This window comes from Crotalus tigris, unplaced genomic scaffold (genome assembly GCF_016545835.1).
Source record: "Crotalus tigris isolate CLP2741 ecotype Arizona unplaced genomic scaffold, ASM1654583v1 scf7180000017567.3851432, whole genome shotgun sequence".
Classification (NCBI taxonomy): domain Eukaryota; kingdom Metazoa; phylum Chordata; class Lepidosauria; order Squamata; family Viperidae; genus Crotalus; species Crotalus tigris.
In genome coordinates, this window is record NW_024096477.1 from 871,821 (window position 1) to 894,593 (window position 22,773).

General features: G+C 37.3%; 1 protein-coding gene across 6 annotated transcripts in view; it reads right to left on the reverse strand.

Annotated features, from left to right (window-relative positions):
• The window catches only part of SMOC2 (SPARC related modular calcium binding 2), a 130,628-nt gene that overhangs the window by 77,402 nt on the left and 30,453 nt on the right, over positions 1 to 22,773 (reverse strand). For all 6 annotated transcript variants that reach the window (XR_005557483.1, XM_039349792.1, XM_039349802.1 and 3 more), the window contains exons 2-4: positions 20,044 to 20,215; positions 4,891 to 4,997; positions 104 to 203 (exon numbers count right to left, since the gene is read on the reverse strand). Coding sequence is in view for 5 of the 6 variants with exons in the window: in XM_039349792.1 (XP_039205726.1) it covers positions 104 to 203; positions 4,891 to 4,997; positions 20,044 to 20,215 (379 nt within the window). In the remaining variant the exon portion in view is untranslated. The remainder of the gene's footprint in view (positions 1 to 103; positions 204 to 4,890; positions 4,998 to 20,043; positions 20,216 to 22,773) is intronic.

Consider the following 22,773-nt stretch of genomic DNA (forward strand, 5'->3'; position numbering starts at 1 on the left):
TTGAAGTCCACAAGTCATAAAAAGGCCAAGTTTGAAGACCCCTGTGATAGAGAGTAAGAAAAAGGAAGAACAGCTTCTGCCACAGTAAAGCATATATAGTTACCTGGGCAACGTGGAGTTTTATGTGCTACAGCTGTACCACTGATTGGACGACCATTAGGGGTGACACACCAACAGTAGCCTGTGTAACTGTGGCACTGAACCTGTGGAAAAAATGCCAAGTATTTGAAACTCACAGAAAATATTTTGATAGCTCACATTTTCTTGAGAGATAGTGTTGATTTTTTTCAAGTTAGTACCTATATTGTGGCACTGAACCTGTGAAAAAAATGAACCATCTTTTCCATAGTTTTGCAAAAGCCAGATTATATCAAAAAGCAATAGGCCCATTTGTTTTTAATGGATTATATTAAATGGATGTAGCTTGAGGCTTGAATGAGAATAGACAAAAGCTGAACCCCGTGATCTGATTGTGGAATCATTAATAATATCTTCAGTGGATATTCAGTGATAGCTTATTCAGTCATTTTTTTCCCTCCTAATTTGCATGGATGGAAAAATAAAATGATATTATAGGGGACTGGAGGCTAAAACATATAAGGAACGGTTGTTGGAATTGGGTATGTCTAGTTTAATGAAGGACGAGGGGGGACATGATAGCAATGTTCCAATATCTCAGGGGCTGCCACAAAGAAGAGGGAGTCAAGCTATTTTCCAAAGCACCTGAAGGCAGGACAAGAAACAACGGGTGGAAACAAATCAAGGAGAGAAGCAACCTAGAACTAAGGAGAAACTTCCTGACAGTTAGAACAATTAACCAATGGAACAACCTGCCTCCAGAAGCGGTGAATGCTCCAACACTGGCAGTTTTTAAGAAGAAACCGGACAGCCATTTGTCCGAAATGGTATAGGGTTACCTGCCTGAGCAGGGGGTTAGACTTGATGACCTCCAAGGTCCCTTCCAACATTATTATTATTATTATTATTATTATTATTATTATTATTATTATTTGTATAACCACAGTTGAGTGTGTGTTGAATTTCAAATTCAAATTGAGTCACAACTTTTTCAAATTAATACATTATGGTGATGTAATATGAATTAAGCTTGTCCATTTATTTTTGTCAATTTGGGGGAATACCAGTAAAGAAGAAATGTTTCTCCAAAAAGCTGCAGCTTTAGAGTACTCTTCTCTTATTTCCCTTATTTCCAAAGCACAACTCAATGGTGGAATGAGAATTAGTTTGCTTTAGTGGTTGGACAATGAAGACACAGATTTTGGTCCATTCCCAGACAAAAAAAAACTCTTTGGATGATTTTGGAAAAGCTATTCTCCCTCTCAAACCTATGTTTCTCAACAGGTTGTTTTTATATGAGGAGGGAGTGCAACGTGTGTTGCCTTGAGTTCATAAATAACAGGCAGAATATAAATGCCACTAGTCTATCTATATAAGCTGCCTATAAATTTTATAATTAAACAAATAAATATACAACTAACACTGTCATTGTCAAACCTTTAACTAGGTGAAAAGGTGTGTCATAGGACAATACTTTTTGATTCAAAGTACTTCATATGAACTAACTTACAAAATGCATCCAAAATCCAGGATCCGTGATCCCTGAGGAAATGAAATTTGGGGAAGTTGTGGCTATTTCTGAGGATTCAGATTGTTGGGGGCAATATGCTGACTTTGTAAACTGCTTAGAGAGGGCTGTAAAGCTCTGTGAAGCGGTCTATAAGTCTAAGTGCTATTGCTATTTTAGTGCTACTGGTGGCAGCTACGCTTCTGGGCTGCTGCTGCAGTCATGCAACCTTCATTTTCAATATTTCATGACAGTTTCCCAGCCAATCTTGCTCCCTCACTCCTCCACCCAGCAGTAGCCACCTCTCTGTCTGCAGGGCAGGGCAGGGAAGGGAAAGGAAGGAAAGGAAAGATTTTTGATACTTCCTGCCAGATTCCAACAGGAAACTCATTGGGGAAGCTGCTCCCACTGGGTTTTTGCCCACCAATTTTGCTCACCCATTCAATTTCTCTGTTTAGCTAAGGAAATATTTCTGAAATGATAACCCAATGGGGCATGGATTATCTATTGAAAAGACATACTATAATAACACATCACACTGTGGTAGTGTACTTACTGGCCCTCATGGGAGAAAGAAGTGAGCCATTCTGTTCCAAATCCAAAGATAAGAACAGTGAGCCTCTCCGATACTGCTACTTCAAATAATGAAAACATATTATTATTATTATTATTATTATTATTATTATTATTATTATTATTATTGATAATAATAATAATAATAATGATAATAGTAATAGTAATAATAATAATAATAATAATAATAATAATAATAACCCCAGACTTAACAATTGTCGATAAGAAAGACAAAAAAGTCTGGATAGTGGACGTGGCAGTGCCTGGAGACAGCAGAATAGACGAGAAAGAACTGGAGAAGATAACAAAATACAAAGACCTACAAATAGAAATAGAAAGACTGTGGCAAAAGCAAGCAAGGGTAGTACCAATAGTCATAGGCTCCTTAGGTGCAATCTCAAAACAACTGGAGCACCACTTGAACACCATTGGCATTGACAGACTGTGCGATGATCCATAATAACAACAACAACAATAATAATAAATATCTTTTTCAGAAATCACAAGCATCTCTTTCTTGTGTTTGTGTGTTCTACTAAAGTATGGAGTGGATATTCATCCCAACACTCTATTAATTAAGAGGTCCTTGGTGCTCTCCAAGCTTCGTTGTTTTCTTGCAGACATTTCATTACCCTACTAGGTAATATCATCAGTGCTTGTGATGTGGGGGTTCGTTCCCTGTTTATATACATAACTTGTCCTGACAACATTGCTGAGGCTCTTGTTGGTACTTACTTGATTGTTTTCTGCTTGTTTATCTGATATTAATCCCTGATTATCTGGGTATAGGCTGCTGGAAAGGCTGTGTTCTTTTTTACTCCTTATTATCTGTTTTGAATGGTGTGTAAATGAGGTTTGTCTCTATGTATCTGTTAATGGCTGATTTGTCTAAACATCAAGCTTCCAGGATTTCCCTAGTGTTTTTGGATTTAGTCTGGTCTAGGAAGTTTCCAGAATAAACTATGGTTGAATCTGTCCATGTATTGTGAAATTAAGGAGTTTTCATCATGTCTTTTGCTTGCAAATTTGTGTACATGGATATGCTCTGCTAATCATCTGCTTGTCTATCCTACAAAGTAGCTGTAATAGTCTTTCTACTGTATATTGTAGATGACTCCTGTTTTTCTTCTTCTTGCATTACTGTGTCTTTAGTTTGATAGAGAACCCATACTAGTTTTTTGATAGACAACCCACACTAACCCAGTTCTCCATTACCAAAGAAACAGCCCAACTTCCAACAAGAAGAGCTGTGCCAGAACATTATTCAGATGAGTACAAATATACTTCAGCAACACAGAACAACCAATAAAGGAGAATATTTGTAACTCAGGGTTGAAATGAGGGTTTCCCCCCCCCCACAGAACAGAACACCACAACACAACACAAAAGGAAAGCGACCATCTATTTAACATCTTCCAACAAAATATATTATTAAAAAGTGCCTGACCACTCAACCCACCACAACACAACCAACACAAACTATGTAAAGGATAACATTGTCATACATCAAAAACATCTCAAAAACAACTAACAATTACAATCACACAGCATCATTGTAGCATACAAACAAAATAAAGCCTTCCAAAACATCTTAAAAGACCCAGTAACCCAAGAAGAAAAAAATAGGAGTCATCTATAACATATAGCGTAAGGACTGTAACAGCTACTATATGTACAGACTGGCAGAAGACTAGCAGGATGCATCAACAAACACCAACTAGCAGTCAGAAGATACAATGAAAGCTCCTTAATTAGGGATCCTACACTCAGATAAGCAGGGATTAATACCAGCCAAACAAATCAAGCAGAAAACAATACCCTACTCAAGGAATTGGCAAGGAAAAAACTCTCACCAATACTGTCAGAGCAAGCTACTGTACATAACTTCACAGCCACTAGCATTGATGATGTTGGATAGTGAAAATCTGTAGATAAACAACCAAGCTCAGAGAATACCAAGGACTCCACAGTTTATGCTGTAAAATGCTATAAGTAATATGCCTGTGCTTCTTAATAAGCATTCACTTTTAGCTAAATTAAGTAAGTAATTCAACAGATAGTAACCCAACTTTCAATAGAATCTCATAACATTTTTCATTAGTAGAGTTTCTTCCATCCACAGTGTAATGGAATCTCCAGATTTCTATGCTTCCTCACAAGTTTTTCTGGAGAGTCCTCAAACTTCCAAAATGTTTTTTTGAGAACAAGCAAGATTTTACATAATGGTTGGAAGCTGGCCAAAGAGAAAAGCAACCTGGAATTAAGGAGTAACTTCCTAGCAGTGAGGACAATTGACCAATGGAACAGCTTGCCTTCAGAAATCGGGGATGCTCCATCACTGGAGGTTTTTAAGAAGAGACTAGACCAGTGTTTCTCAACCTTGACAATTTTAAAGCATGTGCACTTCAACTCCCAGAATTCCACAGCCAGCATTGCTGGCTGTGGAATTCTGGGAGTTGAAGTCCACATGCCTTAAAATTGTCAAGGTTGAGAAACACTGGACTAGACAGTCACTTTTCTGAAATGATATAGGTTCTTCTGCTTGAGCAGGGGGCTGGATTAAAAGACCTTCAAGATCTCTTCCAGCTCCATTCAATTCTGTTCCATTCTGTTCTATTCTACTTTAGAACCAATCAGTGGTAACTCAAAGTCAGAAAAAGAAAATGAGATTCTTAATCAGATGCTAGAGCAAGAAATGGGTCAAAGGATAATCAAGAATTGTTGCATTCAACCTGGCTGTAAGTGCCATCATCGTTGCATTCCGGAATGAATACTTGCTGGAACTCCTTGCGTGCTTGTTCTTGGGTATATTTCCTCTCCGCCACACATCGTGAAACATCTAAAGAAATGAGATAAAATATTAATCCCTGTGGAAATCAGAATATCACAGAATTTGCCTTTGTTGCAGCAGCATTTCGCTACATACACTGGCTTCCAATGGAATTTAGTTGAAAGCTATGAATAAATGGGGCTGAAAAAATAAAGTGACAGCCACTTTATATATTATCTTTAATTTTAACCATGCCCCATGTGCCACATAAATCATTCTTTTTAAAAATAAAAGCATCTGTTGAAGCCCAGTGCTTTATTTGGAAGTCTGTCAAAAAAAAAAAAAGATAAAAAGTGATTCAAATAATATAACATCCTGAAAAATTAAAAGAAGGATGGGAAGTAAACTCACACTATAATAGAATCTTGGCAGTAAGCTCATAATATTTTCGTAAACTTTAAAATGTGCCTATCAGTTCAAAAACATCTACTGTGAATGCTATTGGAATTAAACACTATGTTCTAAGTCAGCCAAACAACATTAGGTTGAGTACAAATTAGAGCTCAGAGGAATTTACATTCATATAACATTCATAATACATTCTATAATCAATAGATGATTATAGAAATATGATATAGATGCTATGTCAAGTTCCTAATTCAATTTCCATGTGTAGCTCAACTCAATTGGTATTCTAACTACTTGAACTTGTTTTCATAATGTCATCAGAAGGAAGCAGAGGAATGAACACAAAGGAATCTTAAAAAGTCTTGTTTTAAAAGAGCCATTTTCAAAAAGTCCTTAAAAGCCACACTTCAGATAGCCCTCCTTCTAATTGACTTATTCAGGTAGAAAGCCTAGCCCACAAAGATTAACTCTTTTTATAGGGGCACCAATATACCATGAGCAAAAAATCTGACAAAAAAGTTGCAAAAATAAAACATCTGGAAAAAAGAGACAGCAATGGCAAAAACAGTAAATTCAGTGTCAGATCTCCAAAGACAGAACTCCACACACTCCAGATTCACTGTGTGGGGTCTCACCAGTACCTCCAATGGGTAAAGCTAACCAAATTACAGTTTTGGACTCCCCCCTCCCCTGCCATGCCTTCTGGATAAAAAAAAGTGGGATGTGACACATGTTATACCGACAGATTGTAGCTGTACACTGATTTTTAATTTGTTTTGTATTTACTGTTGTTAAATCTATAAGTAGAATTCTTTGTAAGCCTTACCTATTATAACCTAGGATACAGTTATTAAAAATTGTGTTCCATGGGTTCACACAATTTTTTTCACCTATGGCTGAAAGCTCAAATATTTTGAAAAACTCTAGCCAAAGTGCATTTTAAAAGTTAGGGGAAGCATTCAAATCATGACATCTGGAATTTCTCCAGTCCCAATACCAAAACTAGCCACACAAGGCATCTATATATTCTGCACGACAAAATGACACATTCAGTCTGTTTTTTCCATTTAAACATATTTCATAATGAGTTTTGTTTTTGGTATATCAGAGAACTCTTCCATTCACACCCAAAACTCTTGCTGTAGTCAATCTATGACTATACTGTGATTGTTAACAGCTTATATTATTTTAAAAATAAAGTGCAATGGTCAGCACAGCTTTTACACCATATGCCTTAGCCTAAACTCATATGTTTGCTTATGTGCTACTTACTGACATGTGGTTTTAATGAAGCAAGTGTTTTAACTGAAAATAAATCTGTCTTTTGGTGGACTTCTGTCTTCATTTTTAGTGCAGATGTGGTTTAAATGTCAAAAGGAAAAGCAATCTAAATTCCAACACATGAGGGTTATGATTATACATTTGCTCAGGAGCAAATTCCACTAAAATGCATTGGGATCTATTCTCCCATAGGATATAAAATGGATTGCACCAAAGATTTAGTGCTGATAGAATTATAAGCTGTTCTTCTATAGGAATTATCACCAAAGGAAGCCAGCTTTCTTCTTTACAGTATATCTAATACTTAGAGCGTTTAAAAATCTGAATGTAACTCCAAGGTCTGTTACATGACTTCTGAAATTGTTAAAACAATACATCTAACAGAATAGAAATACTGGTGTTCTAAAACTAGGATTAGCAAAACATTGAAAATGTTTGGTCAATTTAGGCAAATGGTTTTGAAATGCAGATGTTTATTGACAAAAGGAAAAAATAAATTAAAATATTCCCAATTTGCATTGGATTCAGTTAGATTCCAGGGCAATATCAGGGTATGAATATGTTTCATCATATAAATATAAATGAAATAAAACACAGTTCTTTTGGTTAAGATAAACCAGATGATCCAATAAGTTTAGCTAAACCATATGCCATGGTGGCACAGTGGTTAGTATTACAGGCTAACTCTGCTGGCTGCCAGCAGTTCAATCCTGACCAGTTCAAGGTTGACTCAGCCTTCTACATTTCTGTAGTAAATAAAATGAGGACCTAGATTGTTGGGAGCAATATGCTAATTTTGTAAGCCACTTAGAGAGGGATGTAAAGCACTAGGAAGTGGAATATAAATCTAAATGCTACTGCTGCTGCTGCTGCTACTGCTACTGCTATGCATCAATGCCTTGTCAGAATGATGTCAAGATGCTGAATTGTGCATTGTGACATTAAGGTGTAAGCTTCATCCTTTCAAACATATATCACAATATTGCATACAAGCCAAAAGTGGATGGAATCTGCATCACAACCTCATAATGCATTCTTAAGACTGCCAATTTAACAATCAAAAAACTGTTAGCTTTTTTTAATGTTACCACTAAAGTAGAAAAATATTCAGCTGGGAAGAGGGTAGCAAGATATTCACTAAGATCATGTTAGAGTAGGCTGTATTAACCAGATATTCACTTTTTTTCTTATCTTCTGGCTTCAAGTACAGGTAGTCCTCAACATACAACCATTCATTTAGTGACCATTTGAATTTACAATGGCACTGAAAAAAGTAACTTGTAACCATTTTCCACATGACCATTGCAGCTTCTCCAGGGTCACACAATCAACATTCCGGCATTTGACAACTGGCATGTATTTATGACAGTTGCTTTGTCCTGGAGTCATGGGGTCACCATTTGTAACCTTCCCAGATAGCTTCTGACAAGTAAAGTCACTGGGGGAAGCCAGATTCATTTCACAACCTTGTGATTCAGTTAACAACTGCAATTGTGACAAAAACAAGGTCATAAAATGGGGCAAAACTCACTTAACAACTGCCTTGCCTAGCAATGGAAATTTTGGGTTCAGTTGTGGTCATAAGTCAAGGACTGCCTTTGTTAGTTTTCAATCTTCAAGTAGGGGCAATTTTTTTTTTAATCTGAGCCTAGCTAATAGTGGTTAGTTGAGGTTAATACTTTTAGGAGAGTAAGCCAGCTTCAAGTCATGGTATCTGATGCTTATTTCTCAGAATTGTAGTTAGTCTTACTTTTCACTTTCATTTTAATATTATACTCAGCTGACAATAGACTAATTTCATCAATTCTCTACATTGTAACAATAAATCAAGCTGCATTGACTTGTTGTTCATAATTTAGCATCAAAATCTTAGGCAGCAGAACGGATGTAGGGATATGAAGTTATTGTTGACTTCTGAACAGATATTTAGGCAAGAAAAATCAAATGCACAGCTATAGTATAGGGGGGTACCTTGCTCAATAGTAGTAACTGTGAGAGGGACCTCGGAGTCCTAGTGGACAATCACCTAAATATGAGCCAGCAGTGTGCTGCAGCTGCCAAGAAGGCCAACACAGTGCTAGGCTGCATTAACAGAGGGATAGAATCAAGATTACGTGAAGTGTTAATATCACTTTACAATGCCTTGGTAAGGCCACACTTGGAATACTGCATCCAGTTTTGGTCATCACAATGTAAAAAAGATGTTGAGACTCTAGAAAGAGTACAGAGAGAGCAAAAAAAAGATGATTAGGGGACTGGAGGCTAAAGCATATAAGGAAAGGTTGATGGAATTGGGTATGTCTAGTTTAATGAAGAGAAGGATGAGGGGGGACATGATAGCAGTGTTCCAATATCTCAGGGGCTGCCACAAAGAAGAGGGTGTCAAGCTATTTTCCAAAGTGCCTGAAGGCAGGACAAGAAGCAATGGGTGGAAACTAACCAAGGAGAGAAGCAACCTAGAACTAAGGAGAAACTTCCTGACAGTTAGAACAATTAAGCAGTGGAACAACCTGCCTCCAGAAGCGGTGAATGCTCCAACACTAGAGGTTTTTAAGAAGAGACTGGATAGCCATTTGTCCGAAATGGTGTAGGGTTTCCTGTCTGAGCAGGGGGTTGGACTAGATGACCTCCAAGGTCCCTTCCAACTTTACTACTACTACTACTACTACTACTACTATTATTATTATTATTATTATTATTATTATTATTATTATTATTATTATTATTAGGGTGAGACAACAGAAATTTGTTCAGAGGCATGGAAGACTCCCATATTATTCTGTTGTTGCACAAACTGGCCAGAAAATCATGTAGCTTAGCTTTATAAGACAGATTGATGTTAGATATTTAATGCAGAGAATGTAACACAAGAAATACATCTTTTAAATATTCTCATTTAATCACAAGAAAATAACCACATGCTATATAACTAAATTAATTTCAGAGGAGCATCATTAAAAAAAGCTGTATTGTAAAGAAATTCCATAGCATAATCATGTACAAAATTATTCCCTGTTTGTTCAGCTATTTATTTGATTAATGTCGTATAATCATATATGACATTAATTTAACAAATCAAAACAACATTTATCATTCAAGGAAGGCCATTTAAAAAATAGTCAAAATGAAATGTCTGAAACAAAAAATGTGCCCTAAGGCAAGACACAGATGCTTAACTGCTCTTGAACCCAGCACACAGAATGTCTTTAAATCCACAAACTTTTTGAACAGATGGTACTAATCTGAAACATACAATTGGTTCACACAATTTGGACAGTTCTGGGTTTCCTGCCATTCCCTCACCTCCATGGCTCTTTCCTTTCTTCTCTCTTACATCTTCAGAATAATATTACTCAGACTCCCTCACCTCTACCCTGTGGCTGATATCTATAAGTAAGACTCTCATGGTTCTTCTCCACACCCAAACGTGGAAGTTGTTAAACTGTTTTCTTAGAGATTATTACTAGAGAGATTATTATTACTACTAGAGAGATTATTACTAGACTTTTTTTTACAAAGGGGCCTGCCTACTAAATTAATTTAAAAATGAAATCTCAATTAATAAATTCACAGGTTTGAGAGTGTTAAGATAAAGCACTTTAAAAAAAACTTGTTAATATAATATATATAACCTCTGCTTATATAAGCACAGCTCCAACTGCTTCTGCCAATTAAATTGCTTTCCTCCAACCAAAACCACAGTCAGCTGCTTCCACAATCTGCCATCAGAATAGAAAAATATGCCAGCAAAGGAGCAAAAGAAGAAGGGGGAGAGAGAGAGAGAGTATTCATGGGAGGAACCAAGTCATATTACAATCCAAAACCAACCAGATAAGGAAGATTTCCTATACTAAGTTAGGCAAAAGGAAAGCTGGACTTGGTCATAGATATAGCTGTATTTTGCCTTGTTGAGACACAGCAAGAATCACTTAGGGAGCACTACCATAATCAAAGCCCCCAAAGCACATAGAAGCAAGGAAGTACAGGTAGTCCTTGATTTATGACCGCAACTGAGCCCAAAATTTCTATTGCTAAGTGAGACATTTGTTAAGTGAATTTTGCCCCATTTTATGACCTTTCTCGCTACATTTGTTAAGTGAATCATTGCAGTTTGTTAAGTTAGTAACACAGTTGTTAAGTGAATCTGGTTTGCCCATTGACTTGCTTGTCAGAAGGTCTCAAAAGATGATCACATGATCCTGGGATAATACAATTGTCATAAATATGAGTCCCTTGCCAAGGGTTTGAATTTTGATCACATGACCATGGGATGCCGCAGTGCTTAAGTGTGAAAAATGGTCATAAGTCACTTTTTTCAGTGTCTTTGTAACTTCAAACGGTCAATAAACAAACTGTTATTCCGCTTTGCACCTGTACATTTGAGTTTACGCAAGAGTCTGGATGGGGAAGGAACCACCATCAATTCAACCCTGGCAAGATGAAGTGTCTAAGAGTTTTTTCCTCCCCCCTAGGCTTAAATGATACTTCATTTTTGATTCTGGATGGGATGATATTTCTCCAGACAGAACTGGTCTAGGGTCCTCTTGGACTTGTAGCTCCTGCTCAAGGAGCAGATGGCAGCTGTGGCAGGGAATTGGAAGGGCTTTGCACAGTTTTGCCTAGTGCAACGGTCCCCAACATTTCCAGCTCTGCACCCCGGCGGTGGTGGTGGGGGCAGGGAGAGGGGATGGTTGCACACGTGCTCACATAAATGCAGCTTCACACACTCACATGTTCTCCCGCCGTTTGCGCAGCTCAGTTCCCAGCAGGCCACAGGCCACCACCAAGTTGTGGACCAGGCGTTGGGGACCTCTGGTCTAGTGTATACCCAATTATGCCCTTTCCTGTGTCTGGAGACTTTACTCCTAGACATTCACACCTTGATGACCTCCCATTTGGATTACTGCAACATACGCTACATAAGTTACATGAGCAAACCTAGGGAGCCCCATTACTGTGGGTGCTACTGCTTCTGGACCAGTTAAAGTTTCTGTGTGGTTTTCAGGGGCAGCTAGTTTTTTTTCTGCATTTCAGCGAAGCATGGGCATCATGAAGAGACCCAATTCTTATTTGAAAATGTGTGGTGTGAATAGAGCCCTATATAAAGCAGCCATGAATGATTCCAGGTTTAAGCTCTACCTGGACAAAATGACTTCCAATTGACCTCTCTTTAGCCAGTATTGTTCTCAGGACTTGCCTACTAAAGTGGGGAAGCAGTATTAAGGCCAGCATCAGATGATTTAAGTCTAGTCTACCTGTTAATTTTCACAATAACCTGAAAATAGGAACATTATGGAAAAATACCTGGCTGCACTATAACCACCATTTGTGATCAGGCTATGGCACTCGGTTCTGCTAGGATCCTTGTGGATGCCTAAAAATACTATGTTGCTATGATCCTGAAAGAGGCCATGTATTAAATTATAAGATTTCTCTGGTGGAAGGAAGACTTCAGTCATTGTCCTTTACTGCATTCCTCGCACAACGAAGGAATCCAAAAACTAAGCTGTTACCTTTATTGTTTCACATTTATAGATAGAATCTTGCCAAACTGAAGCAGCCTACTACTTACACCAGCATATACTCTGGCAACTATTAGGGAGGGTTTGTTTTCACCCCCTTTCTGTCACACAAACTATCTGACCAATAAGAATTGTCTCTTACTCCTCTGGAATGCACTCTCTTTACTGGGAATCCAGGCTACATTCTATCATATGATCTGTGGTTATTCTTTTCTTCTATTTAGGGAAGGAAATACCTCTGAAACAATCTCCCAATGGATAAAATGACATTTAACCTCAGAAGAACCATTTCCAAAACGTAAAGTAATTAAAAGGGAGAAACAAGAGGAACCAGTTCACTCCAAAATACTTGGAAATAATTCAAAACTACTATATTAGACCCTCAGGTGGAAAGAATACAAAGACAAAGGGATCACCAAATGCAGTTAACAAACAAGGTCAAACCTGTCATTAAAAAAAAAAGCCCAGATAAGAACATACAGGAACTTAATCAACAGAAATGAAAGCAAGTGATAAAAAATAAAAAGCACTTTCAGGAGCACATGAGGCAAGTAATAAAGCAGTTTTCAAATATATTTGGAATAGGAAACAGACCCCAGAAGTCATTGGGCTGTTAGATGACAAGACCATTAAATGTCTCCTAAAAGAAGAAGAAGATAGTAGAAAACCTGAATGAATTATTTGCTTCCGTCTTCACTGTTTAAGACATAAGACAGATATCTGTGCTTGAGCTGGCTATTTCAGGGGGAATATCTGTTGAACTGAGACAAATAGGAGTAACAAGAGTTAAAAGCAAAATGAGAAACTAAAGCTACATAAATCCCTGGATTAAGATGGTATCTACTCAAGAAGTCTTAAATAATTCTTAAACATAAGTTAGCAATTTATTTCTCCGAAAATATGCATCTTCTGTTTATCAGCTGCTCCTTGGCACTGGAAAAAAAGACTGGATGGTGCCATTTTTTTAAAAAAATAGAATCAATGAGTAAAAAACAAAGCTATAGGTTAATTAACTTAATATCTGTTCTAGCAGAAATGGTCAAAAGTATTATTAAAGGAGAAATAATTTCCTAGAATATAAACTTCATAGAAAAAGAACCAAAATGGTATTGAAAAAGTATGTCTTTTCTCATGAGCGTTTGAGGGTGTCTGCAACCACACAGACAAGTTGCCCCAATAAATATTGCATGTTTTGACTTTCAAAAAGCCTTTGACAATATCTCTGCTAACATCTCCTGAATTCAGCTGTCATGCGATAAAGGGAAAGCCCTCTAATAGGAAAAAAAAAGAATTGGAATAAATGAACATTTCTCACACTGGGATATTTGTGTGGGTCTTCAAAGGATAATCTTTGGAATGATGCTTTTTAACTTGTATATAAGTTATCTGGAGTTACAGGTAATGAGTAAAGTAGTGATGCTGATTATAACAAATTGTTTGAGCGGTCTCCGCAAAGAAGCTGAAGAAACAGTAGACCACCTAATTCGCTGTTGCAAGATAATCACACAGACAGATTGCAAACTACAGCATGACAAAGTAGCAACAATGGTGCAGTGGAATATTTGTAAGAAATGCCATTTATCTGCAAGCAAGATTGGGTGGGATCACAAAATAGGCAAAGTAATAAAAAATAAAAAAGCTAAAATGCTCTGGGACTTTAGAATTCAGACAAACAAGCACTTGCCACATAACACCCCAGACTTAACTACTGTCAGTAAAAAAGACAAAAAAAGTCTGGATAGTAAACACTGCAATACCTAGGAGATGGCAGAAGAGAAGAGAAAGAATTGAAGAAAATCATAAACTACAAGACCTGCATACAGGAAAAAAAAAACAAATTTGGAAAAAAATAATGATAGTACCAATAGTCATTGGTGCCTTGGATGCAATCCCAAAACATCTGGAGTACCACTCGAACACCATCGGCATTGACTAAGTCAGCATCAGTCAATTGCAATGGACAGCTTTACTTGGAACAACTTACATCCTGCAAGGATAGTTTTAGCACCATAAAACAACATCTGCCTCACCCAGGTTCTTGGGGAGGGCTCGGCAGATTAATAAATATGCCAATTCCAGTCTAAATATCTGGTTGACTATATGACCTACCATATTAAATGTGTATTTTCTGGAATCTGTACCCTCCTTCTGATAAGGAATTTATCCTCTCCCATGTCCCAGCCTCTCTGCTAAGCTACCAAAAACTAAACAAAGCCAGAAGAATCTCTTCCTTGTGAATAAGCAAAGAAAGAATTTTCTTTTAAAGAGTTGATCTGATAGGATACAAAATATGTTTTCCAGGGGAGAGGGGCTGGGAGTTCCAAAAATATAGATTATAAAAGTAGGATGTAGAGACTTCTGCTTGAGGTACCATGGGGCGGAATCAACTATGCAAGTCCATGTCCCATTAGATCCATAAAAGTCATTGAACTACAAAGAGAAAAAAGCTGATAACAATTATTAACGAATTATGCTCCAAAGTCTAATCTCTTCTGCAATACCTACATATGTTAGCACTTTGTCAAAGCCAGCCTTGAAAAATTAAAGTTTACTTGATATAATTTAGGAATTTGCTAATTGTGTAGAAAGGCTGAACTGAGTTCTTGCTATTTCCATTTACTGGAAAGGAGAAGGAGCTACAGACAATATTAATGGTGCTGCCTTGACCACTCAGCAGAAAAAGAAATCTGTTTTATCTCCATTAGACACATCTGTTATAAATATTGCCCACAATCAAGGCAAGACCCAGTAAGCTGGCAGTGGTTGCAGATGTATGATTTGAAGATGCTGAGGTGTAAGATGAAGAGATGCCACTCAGGGATTAAAATCTTTCATCTCAATTCATTGCTAACATCTGAGGGACTCGGTCAGCAGATGGGGTCGGTGGAAATGCCTTGTGATTTTCTATGTAGGAGAATATCTCACACATATCCACACTCTCTCAAGAATCCTCATAGTGGCAGGCTTTGCATGAGGTGTTGGCATAGACAAATAGCTACTGATGCCTTCAACACTGAGTCACCCCAATCACCATCATTAAGGGGAAGGAACAATAATTCATCTCACCACATAGCACATACCACTGGCAGGCAGCTTTGAGGGCTGAACTAAACCAGCATGCTCGTCACTGGTCATAATTAATTGCCAAACCAAATTCAATGGGCCTGATCATGAGCACACTGAACACAAATTCCATCCAGAATCCCAGAGAAAGCAAATTTGATATTTCTTTGTTGGGGGGGGGGAGGCAGCCAAAAGGAATTCCAGGAGCTATTCTGTCTCTCACCAGAGGAAAATCTGTGGGGTGGATGATTTGTGTTGTGTTTAGTTAATGCTGTTTTTTGAGGTGGCTGAAAGATCCCTTCTACATTTCTTTTTAATGTTTATAAAGCCTGTCACATTTACAAGCAGCACCAGGCTGCTTGAAGAATACTTTATGCTTAGAATATATGAGAACTTATTTCCAATTTCTCTTTGTGATGTGTAGTTTTCTTTACTATTTGAAGGCCAGTGCTTGCCTGTGCCATTATTGTTACTTTTGATTATATGTCTTTATAACACTTGGAAGCCTTCTTGTTTGCCCTCATCTCTTTCTCTGAAAAAGTTCAATGAGGTGAATTTCTTCATGGTGACTTCCCCATGAAAGAGTAGGAAGTTGAGGAGACTACAGAGCACTGATCTCTACAATGATAAACACATGCCTTATTCTTTTTGTTTCTTGCAAAATACAAGATTTTTTTAAAACCATGGAAATTTATCTAAATCCAAATTCTAAATTCTAGCACTCATTCTAGCTCATTTTATAACCAGTGCATCAGGGAGTGCAGAATTTATCCACAACAAAAAGATTTCCTTCACTTTAATCATATAAGAAAGACCTTCAATTGGTGAACATGTGCTGCAATCTTTGAGGTTCTGAAACCAGCAAACTCGCCTGGAAAATGCATGTTTGAGTGGTCTCCAATAAGTTTCAAGTAACAGAGCTTTCAAAACTTAAGGTTATTAGAGTTACCAAAATCTGGAAAAATAATAGGAAAGGGATTATTAATAACACCAGACAGTTGAAGGGAAAAAAAGAGTATTGGAAGAATATCTGAAGGACAGTGAAGAAGAGAAAGAAAGAAAGAAAGAAAGAAAGAAAGAAAGAAAGAAAGAAAGAAAGAAAGAAAGAAAGAAAGAAAGAAAGAAAGAAAGAAAGCGTATGGAGAGACCAAACTGGCATACAAGAAGGACCAAATGAAGAACAGAAAAAGAGGCAAAGGATTACATGGTTAGCACACACACACATACACATAACAACAACAAAAAGAGTTAAGCAAATAACAACTAGACTTAACAATGGCTAAGAGAAAAGCTGAAGAAAGAGACAGAGAAGGTAATTCTGGCTGCACAAGACCAAGCTTTAAGAACAAATGCAAGATTTGAGGATGAGAGTCCAAAATCCAGTGCAGAAAACAAGCTAGGAAGCTCTCATATACAGACTAAACTAATTCATTTGCAATGTTATCCAAAGAGCTTTCCTCAGACAAGATGACTGCTGAATCCAATTAACAGGCCATACATCTAGTAAGAACAAACCCAAAGTCCAGTTGCCTTTTGAAAATGCACCTTTGGGATAACCATGATCTGGATGACTGAGAATCTCCATAGATATTTAGCAGGAAAGAAAGAGAATAGAGAGATGAGTCTTAACCTGACCACTAGTTTAGTTATTAATATGATTTAAAGGGAAGAAATAAGGACAATTTTAAAGGCAAAGTTCTCCTTTGACATTTTCACAGCTAACTGATACTTAGATGCTGAGCCTGGTATGTGCAATATGTTCACAGAGCAGGTTACATGCTATAATACATGTGTGACTCTAGAACACTCCCATATTGTGTAGTCAGAACTGTGCTAGACTTAACACATCCACCGAACTCCATAAAGGGATGAAAAATTTGATCCGTCACTAGAACTTCAGAGTGAAAGAAAGGAAAAAAAGTAAGGGAAAGGAGGTGTTTTATACTATGGTCCCTGAACACACACACACACACACACTGGATTTACAATGCAATTAAATTATTCATATTGTTTTCAGCATTGCTCTATAAGGGACAATCCTAGAAGTTCTTTATGGTCAAAAGAAATCTTTTTCCAATTCATTACTATCCAGAGATGCTGGATCTCAACTCTTATAATCTCAGAAAAATATACTGTAGCTAAGAACATGGGCACCAGGCTGGGCAAAGCAGCTCTGTGGTTGTTAAAAGATCTTTGTATTATCACAGAAAATAACAGGAATTTGGATTTCAAGGCTGTGAGGATTTTTATCGTTGCTGAGCATAGACAAAGGTAGAGCCATTTAGACAATTAAAAAAAAAAGCATTACAGAATGCTTTATTTAAGCCAGAACAAGGATGAGACAGAATGTCTCTTAAAGAATTCTTGGTGCTTTAAAGGCTTTTTGAAGCTAAGAGAAATGAGGAATGCACAATGCACAAAACTGTCTCTCAAAGATGTCTCTCTCTCTCTCTCTCTCTCTCTCACACACACACACACACACACACACACACAGAGAGAGAGAGAGAGAGAGAGAGAGAGAGAGAGAGAGAGAGAGAGAGAGAGAGAGAGAGAGAGACTTTCTCAATAAAGTGTAAATGAAGGTAAACCTCTGTGATCATTGGTGCTGAGAATCAAACCCTGCAGTTAAAATAGGAAGCTTCTTAACTTTTTCCTTGGCCAAACAATACAAAACTCCGAGTAGTTCCATCAGATTAATCAGAAACAACGCACAATCAAGAATATCTGGATACAAAAATAGATAATCAACAAAAAAAATGTGTATAGAATTTGATAGCTGTATTGTGATTGCAAACATTTTTTTTCCAATATGTAAATAAGTTATTTAGAAATATTTCAGTTCTGGTTGCTTCTGTTCTAGCCTTTTTCACTATTCTTTGTTTACACACTCTTTATGGAGAATGAAGCTGGTATTACAGTGTTGTCTAAACATTACAAACAGGCCAGTATTTTTTAACATCCTATTCCTTCAGACTCTATTTTGTGCCACAGGCAGTCCTTGCTTAGCAAGGATAATTGGGACCAGAATTTCCCCTGCTAAATAATGCTGTGGTAAAGTGGGACATCATATAACTGTATCACTTCATTGCTGTTATTAAATGAGGGTTGGGGGTTGTTCAGCACAACTTCCTGCAGCTTCTTACAAACAAAGTCTGTACGGAAATCAGCAGGAAGTTGCAAACTCCAGGGGGCTTGTAAGTAGGTTGGCAGGTAGGAAGTGACTGCTGCTGGGTGAGGGAGGGTACACAAACAGTTTTGAGGCTGGGGGTGGCTGCTGCCAGATACAAGGTATGCATGGCCAGCCAGTGAGGTGCGTCACCAGAGCTGCAGGGCCAAGAGTAGCTGCTGTTGCGTAGGGGAGACTTATCAGAAAGACTTGTGACCTTCTCTGCCAGCTTCCCCATTGACTTCCCCATTGACTTGACTTCATTTAATCCTCCAGGGAAAGATTGAAGGCAAAGGAGGTCCAGGCAGAAGAAGAACATCATGGCTTCAAAATCTAAGGGATTGGTTTGGACAAAACTCAGCAGCACTTTTTCATGCGGCGGCTGATAAAAACAGGATTGCCAACATGATCACCAAAGTCCGATAACGGATATGGCACAAGAAGAAGAAGAGTGGGAAGCTATCAGCCTGTGGCAATTGTGTGGCGGCAGGGCCCTGAAACCATTGTAAGTGCTGATTGTAAGGCATCAGTTTTTAGTCATGTGACAATGGTGATGCAAGAGCTGGAACTTTGAACAGTCACTGAATGAGCGTTCAATAAGCAAAGATTACCTGTATTTGAGTGGTAAACTGAATAAAACATAACTGCAGAACCAATCTATCCAAACAGAAATACTGAAGGTTTTTAGGTCCTTGTGTGTTTCATTAACAGTTTCCTGCATTCAAGTCCCACCTATTTTAATGCTCCTTCTTGGTGATGTACAGCATCAGCTTTTGATTTCATGGATGAAGCAATACCTTAATTTGCTGTTTTCATCTTGCATTTATATTTTTAAGTCCAGAACATAAGGCGAGGTGGCGCAGCAGTTAGAGTGCAGTACTGCAGACCACTTTATCTGACTGTGTTCAGCAGGTCAGCGGTTCAAATCTCACTGGCTCAAGGTTGACTCAGCCTTCCATCCTTCCGGGGTAGGTAAAATGAGGACCCAGATTGTTGGGGGCAATGTAAATATATATATATATATACATTGCTTACTGGTGTACACCGCTTAGAGAGTGCTTGCACTTAAAGCGGTATATAAGTCTCATAAATAAATAAATAAATAATGCAGTTAAGAATAAAGATTCTTTACCACTATTTCCACTACTTGCTACAAACAGTAGACAATAAATTAAGATGGACCTGCAAACACAGCACTCTCAAGCAATACTGAATTAATGCTTCCTTAATTGGATTCTTATTTATACATAAACATCACAGAAAAAACTTCATTGGGAAATAAAGAATTCATTGCTGATTTCTGCTTGTGCTATAGTGTTTATACATGGAACCTACAATATATGTTTAATACTTTGTATCCCATATTTTAGTTATATAAAGGATGTAATCATTATCTAGGGAACAAACATCGCTCCTTTGTATAGATAATTTTGCCACATCTACGAGATGTGAGTTTGCAAGTGATTCATGATGAACTATCAAGAGCCTGGAACATCAGGGCTACAATGTGGTACCTGATTTGCAAATCCAAATTGATGCAATTGGTTTTCTACCTGCCCCTCGTGTTTCATCCTGTACTGATTTTTTTTTAAAAATGAGCTGACATTCTAAGACTGAGATTAAAACAATAAAAATTGTCACCTTGTGTCTATAGAATATCTGGCAATTTCCTTACCTTTGCAGTTTCCCCTGTAGGCAATGTCTAGCTGAGGATCTTTGCATTTTGCCCGTAGAAACTCACATCGAGACAAGAAAGTCCTGCCATCTGAAGCACACAATGACTTTTGAGGGGAACCTGTGCATTCCAGACTACATTCTTTGTCTTTGTCTTGTTCCACTCTTAAAAACTTTATGAGGTAGAAGGATGAGAGAGAGAGAGAGAGAGAGAGAGAGAGAGAGAGAGAGAGAGAGAGAGAACAAAAAAAAATTATGTGAGAGTGAAGTCGCATTCAAAAGATCTTGCATGTTATTGATTGATTAACACAATTTATCTATTTATAGTCTTAGCTAAATGACAAAACATTTCAGGTTCAACAGTACCCATCATCCCAGATTAAGAGATGCCACAGTGAAATAATGAAAAAGAAACCATTTTGATTCTGATTTGACTTCTTGCTTTTGACAGGATTCATTGAAGACTGGTGCACAAGCAAGTTCTTATTAGTCACCTTCATATAGGAACATGAACATCTTGGTTGAAAACTATATTCACTCCAAAGGCAAGCTGACTTTTCTAAAACCACAGGGTGTTTCCTCAGGGAAAAAAAAATCTAGCTCCTACAGCTATGGAGGAATTCAATTTTTTTTAATGGTGGCTGATATTTGTTTGGAGCAGACAAAACTGTAGCTAAAAGCAGAGTAGATACTGAAATAGGAGCATCAACTCTCCAACCTCTGCAAGCCCCTTGCAAAGCCCAGAAGTATTCTGGAGAAAGGAGAAGCCACTGATTACGCTGGAATTACTGTTTTCCACCATTAATAGGAAGAAACCTATCTATTCTTCACTATCAACTTGCTTATTGAACAAGAGCTCATAAGAAAAGTCTACTGGATGTGTGTGCTCTGTGTATGTATTTGTGTGTCTCTGTGTGTGTGTGTGTGTGTGTGTGTTTATATGTGTATGTTGGAGCTGAGTTAATTGCCTCAGACACAGTTTCTATTTATACTATTTTTTGCTGTTCACCTGATAGTTATTGTGGTTTATTTTATTTTGGGGGGCAATATAAATTGATACAATAAATAAGATAAAATAAATTGGTCTAAGTTTCTCTTTCATTAAATTGAAACACAATTAGTAGAAGCAGCAATGTAGGAGAATGCCCCTGCATAGCAAATAGCAACGACAATAGCTATTTGAAAACTCCATATAGCATTAATTTTGAAAGTCAGAAAAGAAAGAAATAACTTCATTGTCTTCCATGACTCTTCAAAAGTATAATCAATTACTTAGCCCTATGAAAGCAGAAAGGCATTTTATTTTCATTTCGCATAAAGCCTGGCAACACATAAAAGAAGTAAATTCACCTTAATTTTTCAGCAAATGTCTTTATCCTTCACCTACTCTAAAATACCAATAAAAGTATGAAAGGCATGTAGTTACCTGGAGATCATTGCTGCAAGGCACAAGGGAGAGATTCTCGGGAAAACGTTTTGGAGCCAGAGAATGCCAACAAGCCAACACATACAAATCTTTTAATACCGCTACTGTTTTTATCAAGCACAAATGGCTAAAAGCATTAGAACCTTAATGTTTTAATGTTTCTCTCAATGCCATTCTCTCAAGACATTCACAAATCTTGTTTTTCTCACTGATTCCACGTATGGAATTCTACGCATAAAGTTTGCCAGTTTTTCCAACAGAGGCCAGGAACTGTAATGCTGGAATGGGGAAACACCAACTTGCGTGGCTTCTTAGTGAAGGAACGAAGGAACTTTTCTCCTCCCCCTTTGCTGGTACCATGAGATGCCCATGCCAGCATTCAGTCTGGATTGGCCATCTTACACCTTTGCCCTCCTTTCTCAGGAAAGTTACTGAAATTTGCAACTGCGATGTGTTGATGAACCATCCCCTCATGCAATTTAGCCACTTCATATTTTGGGATTAACAACTGATGAAATATGCTGAGGTTTTAGACTTCTAAGCTCACAGATATTTCTCCAACATGGGCATGCCTGTACTGTATCAAAGTACTGTATGTGTTGAATCAAAATCATTTCCATTTTGAGGAGAATGAATATTATTGTATTATTTCCATTTATGTGACAAATGATTGTGACTACAGAGTTATGATAAAGGACAAGCAAGTTAGGTCCATAATGTGAGAATTACTACCTAGGAAATCTGGTGATTTTTTTTTAAAAAAAAAGTAGGTTATAAAATACTTTCATTCACAGTTTATTTTCTTTTATTATGTGCATTTTTTATTTTGCCTTCAGGTATTATACAAGGACAATAGTAAGGATGATAATAACTTCACTATTCAGAACTGGAGTATAAGAATCTTTGAAATTATGAATTCCTATCTGTACAAAAATACCTTAGAGAGCTGGGCATCAAAACAATTGACTTAATCATTGTCATCCATTGAAAATAATCGTGATGGTGTTTTTTTGTTAAATATGAGATTTGCATAGAGATATTTATAGCTAATATTTATATGCATTTATGTGTGCATGTACCAGCAGGCATAAGGTAAACCCACTTCTTTTTGTGTAACAGCTGCAGTCTTTGCATTTCATCACATTTTATTCTAAAGAAAATATAAAAGTCTTAAAGGGAGACTTGATAATTACAATTTTCTGTAAATAGTGCAACAATGTCAAACATTTCATTATAAACCCAATATTCAGAATTCTGGAACTGGAGCACATGTTTAACAGTATAATGGAATACTAATAAACAATA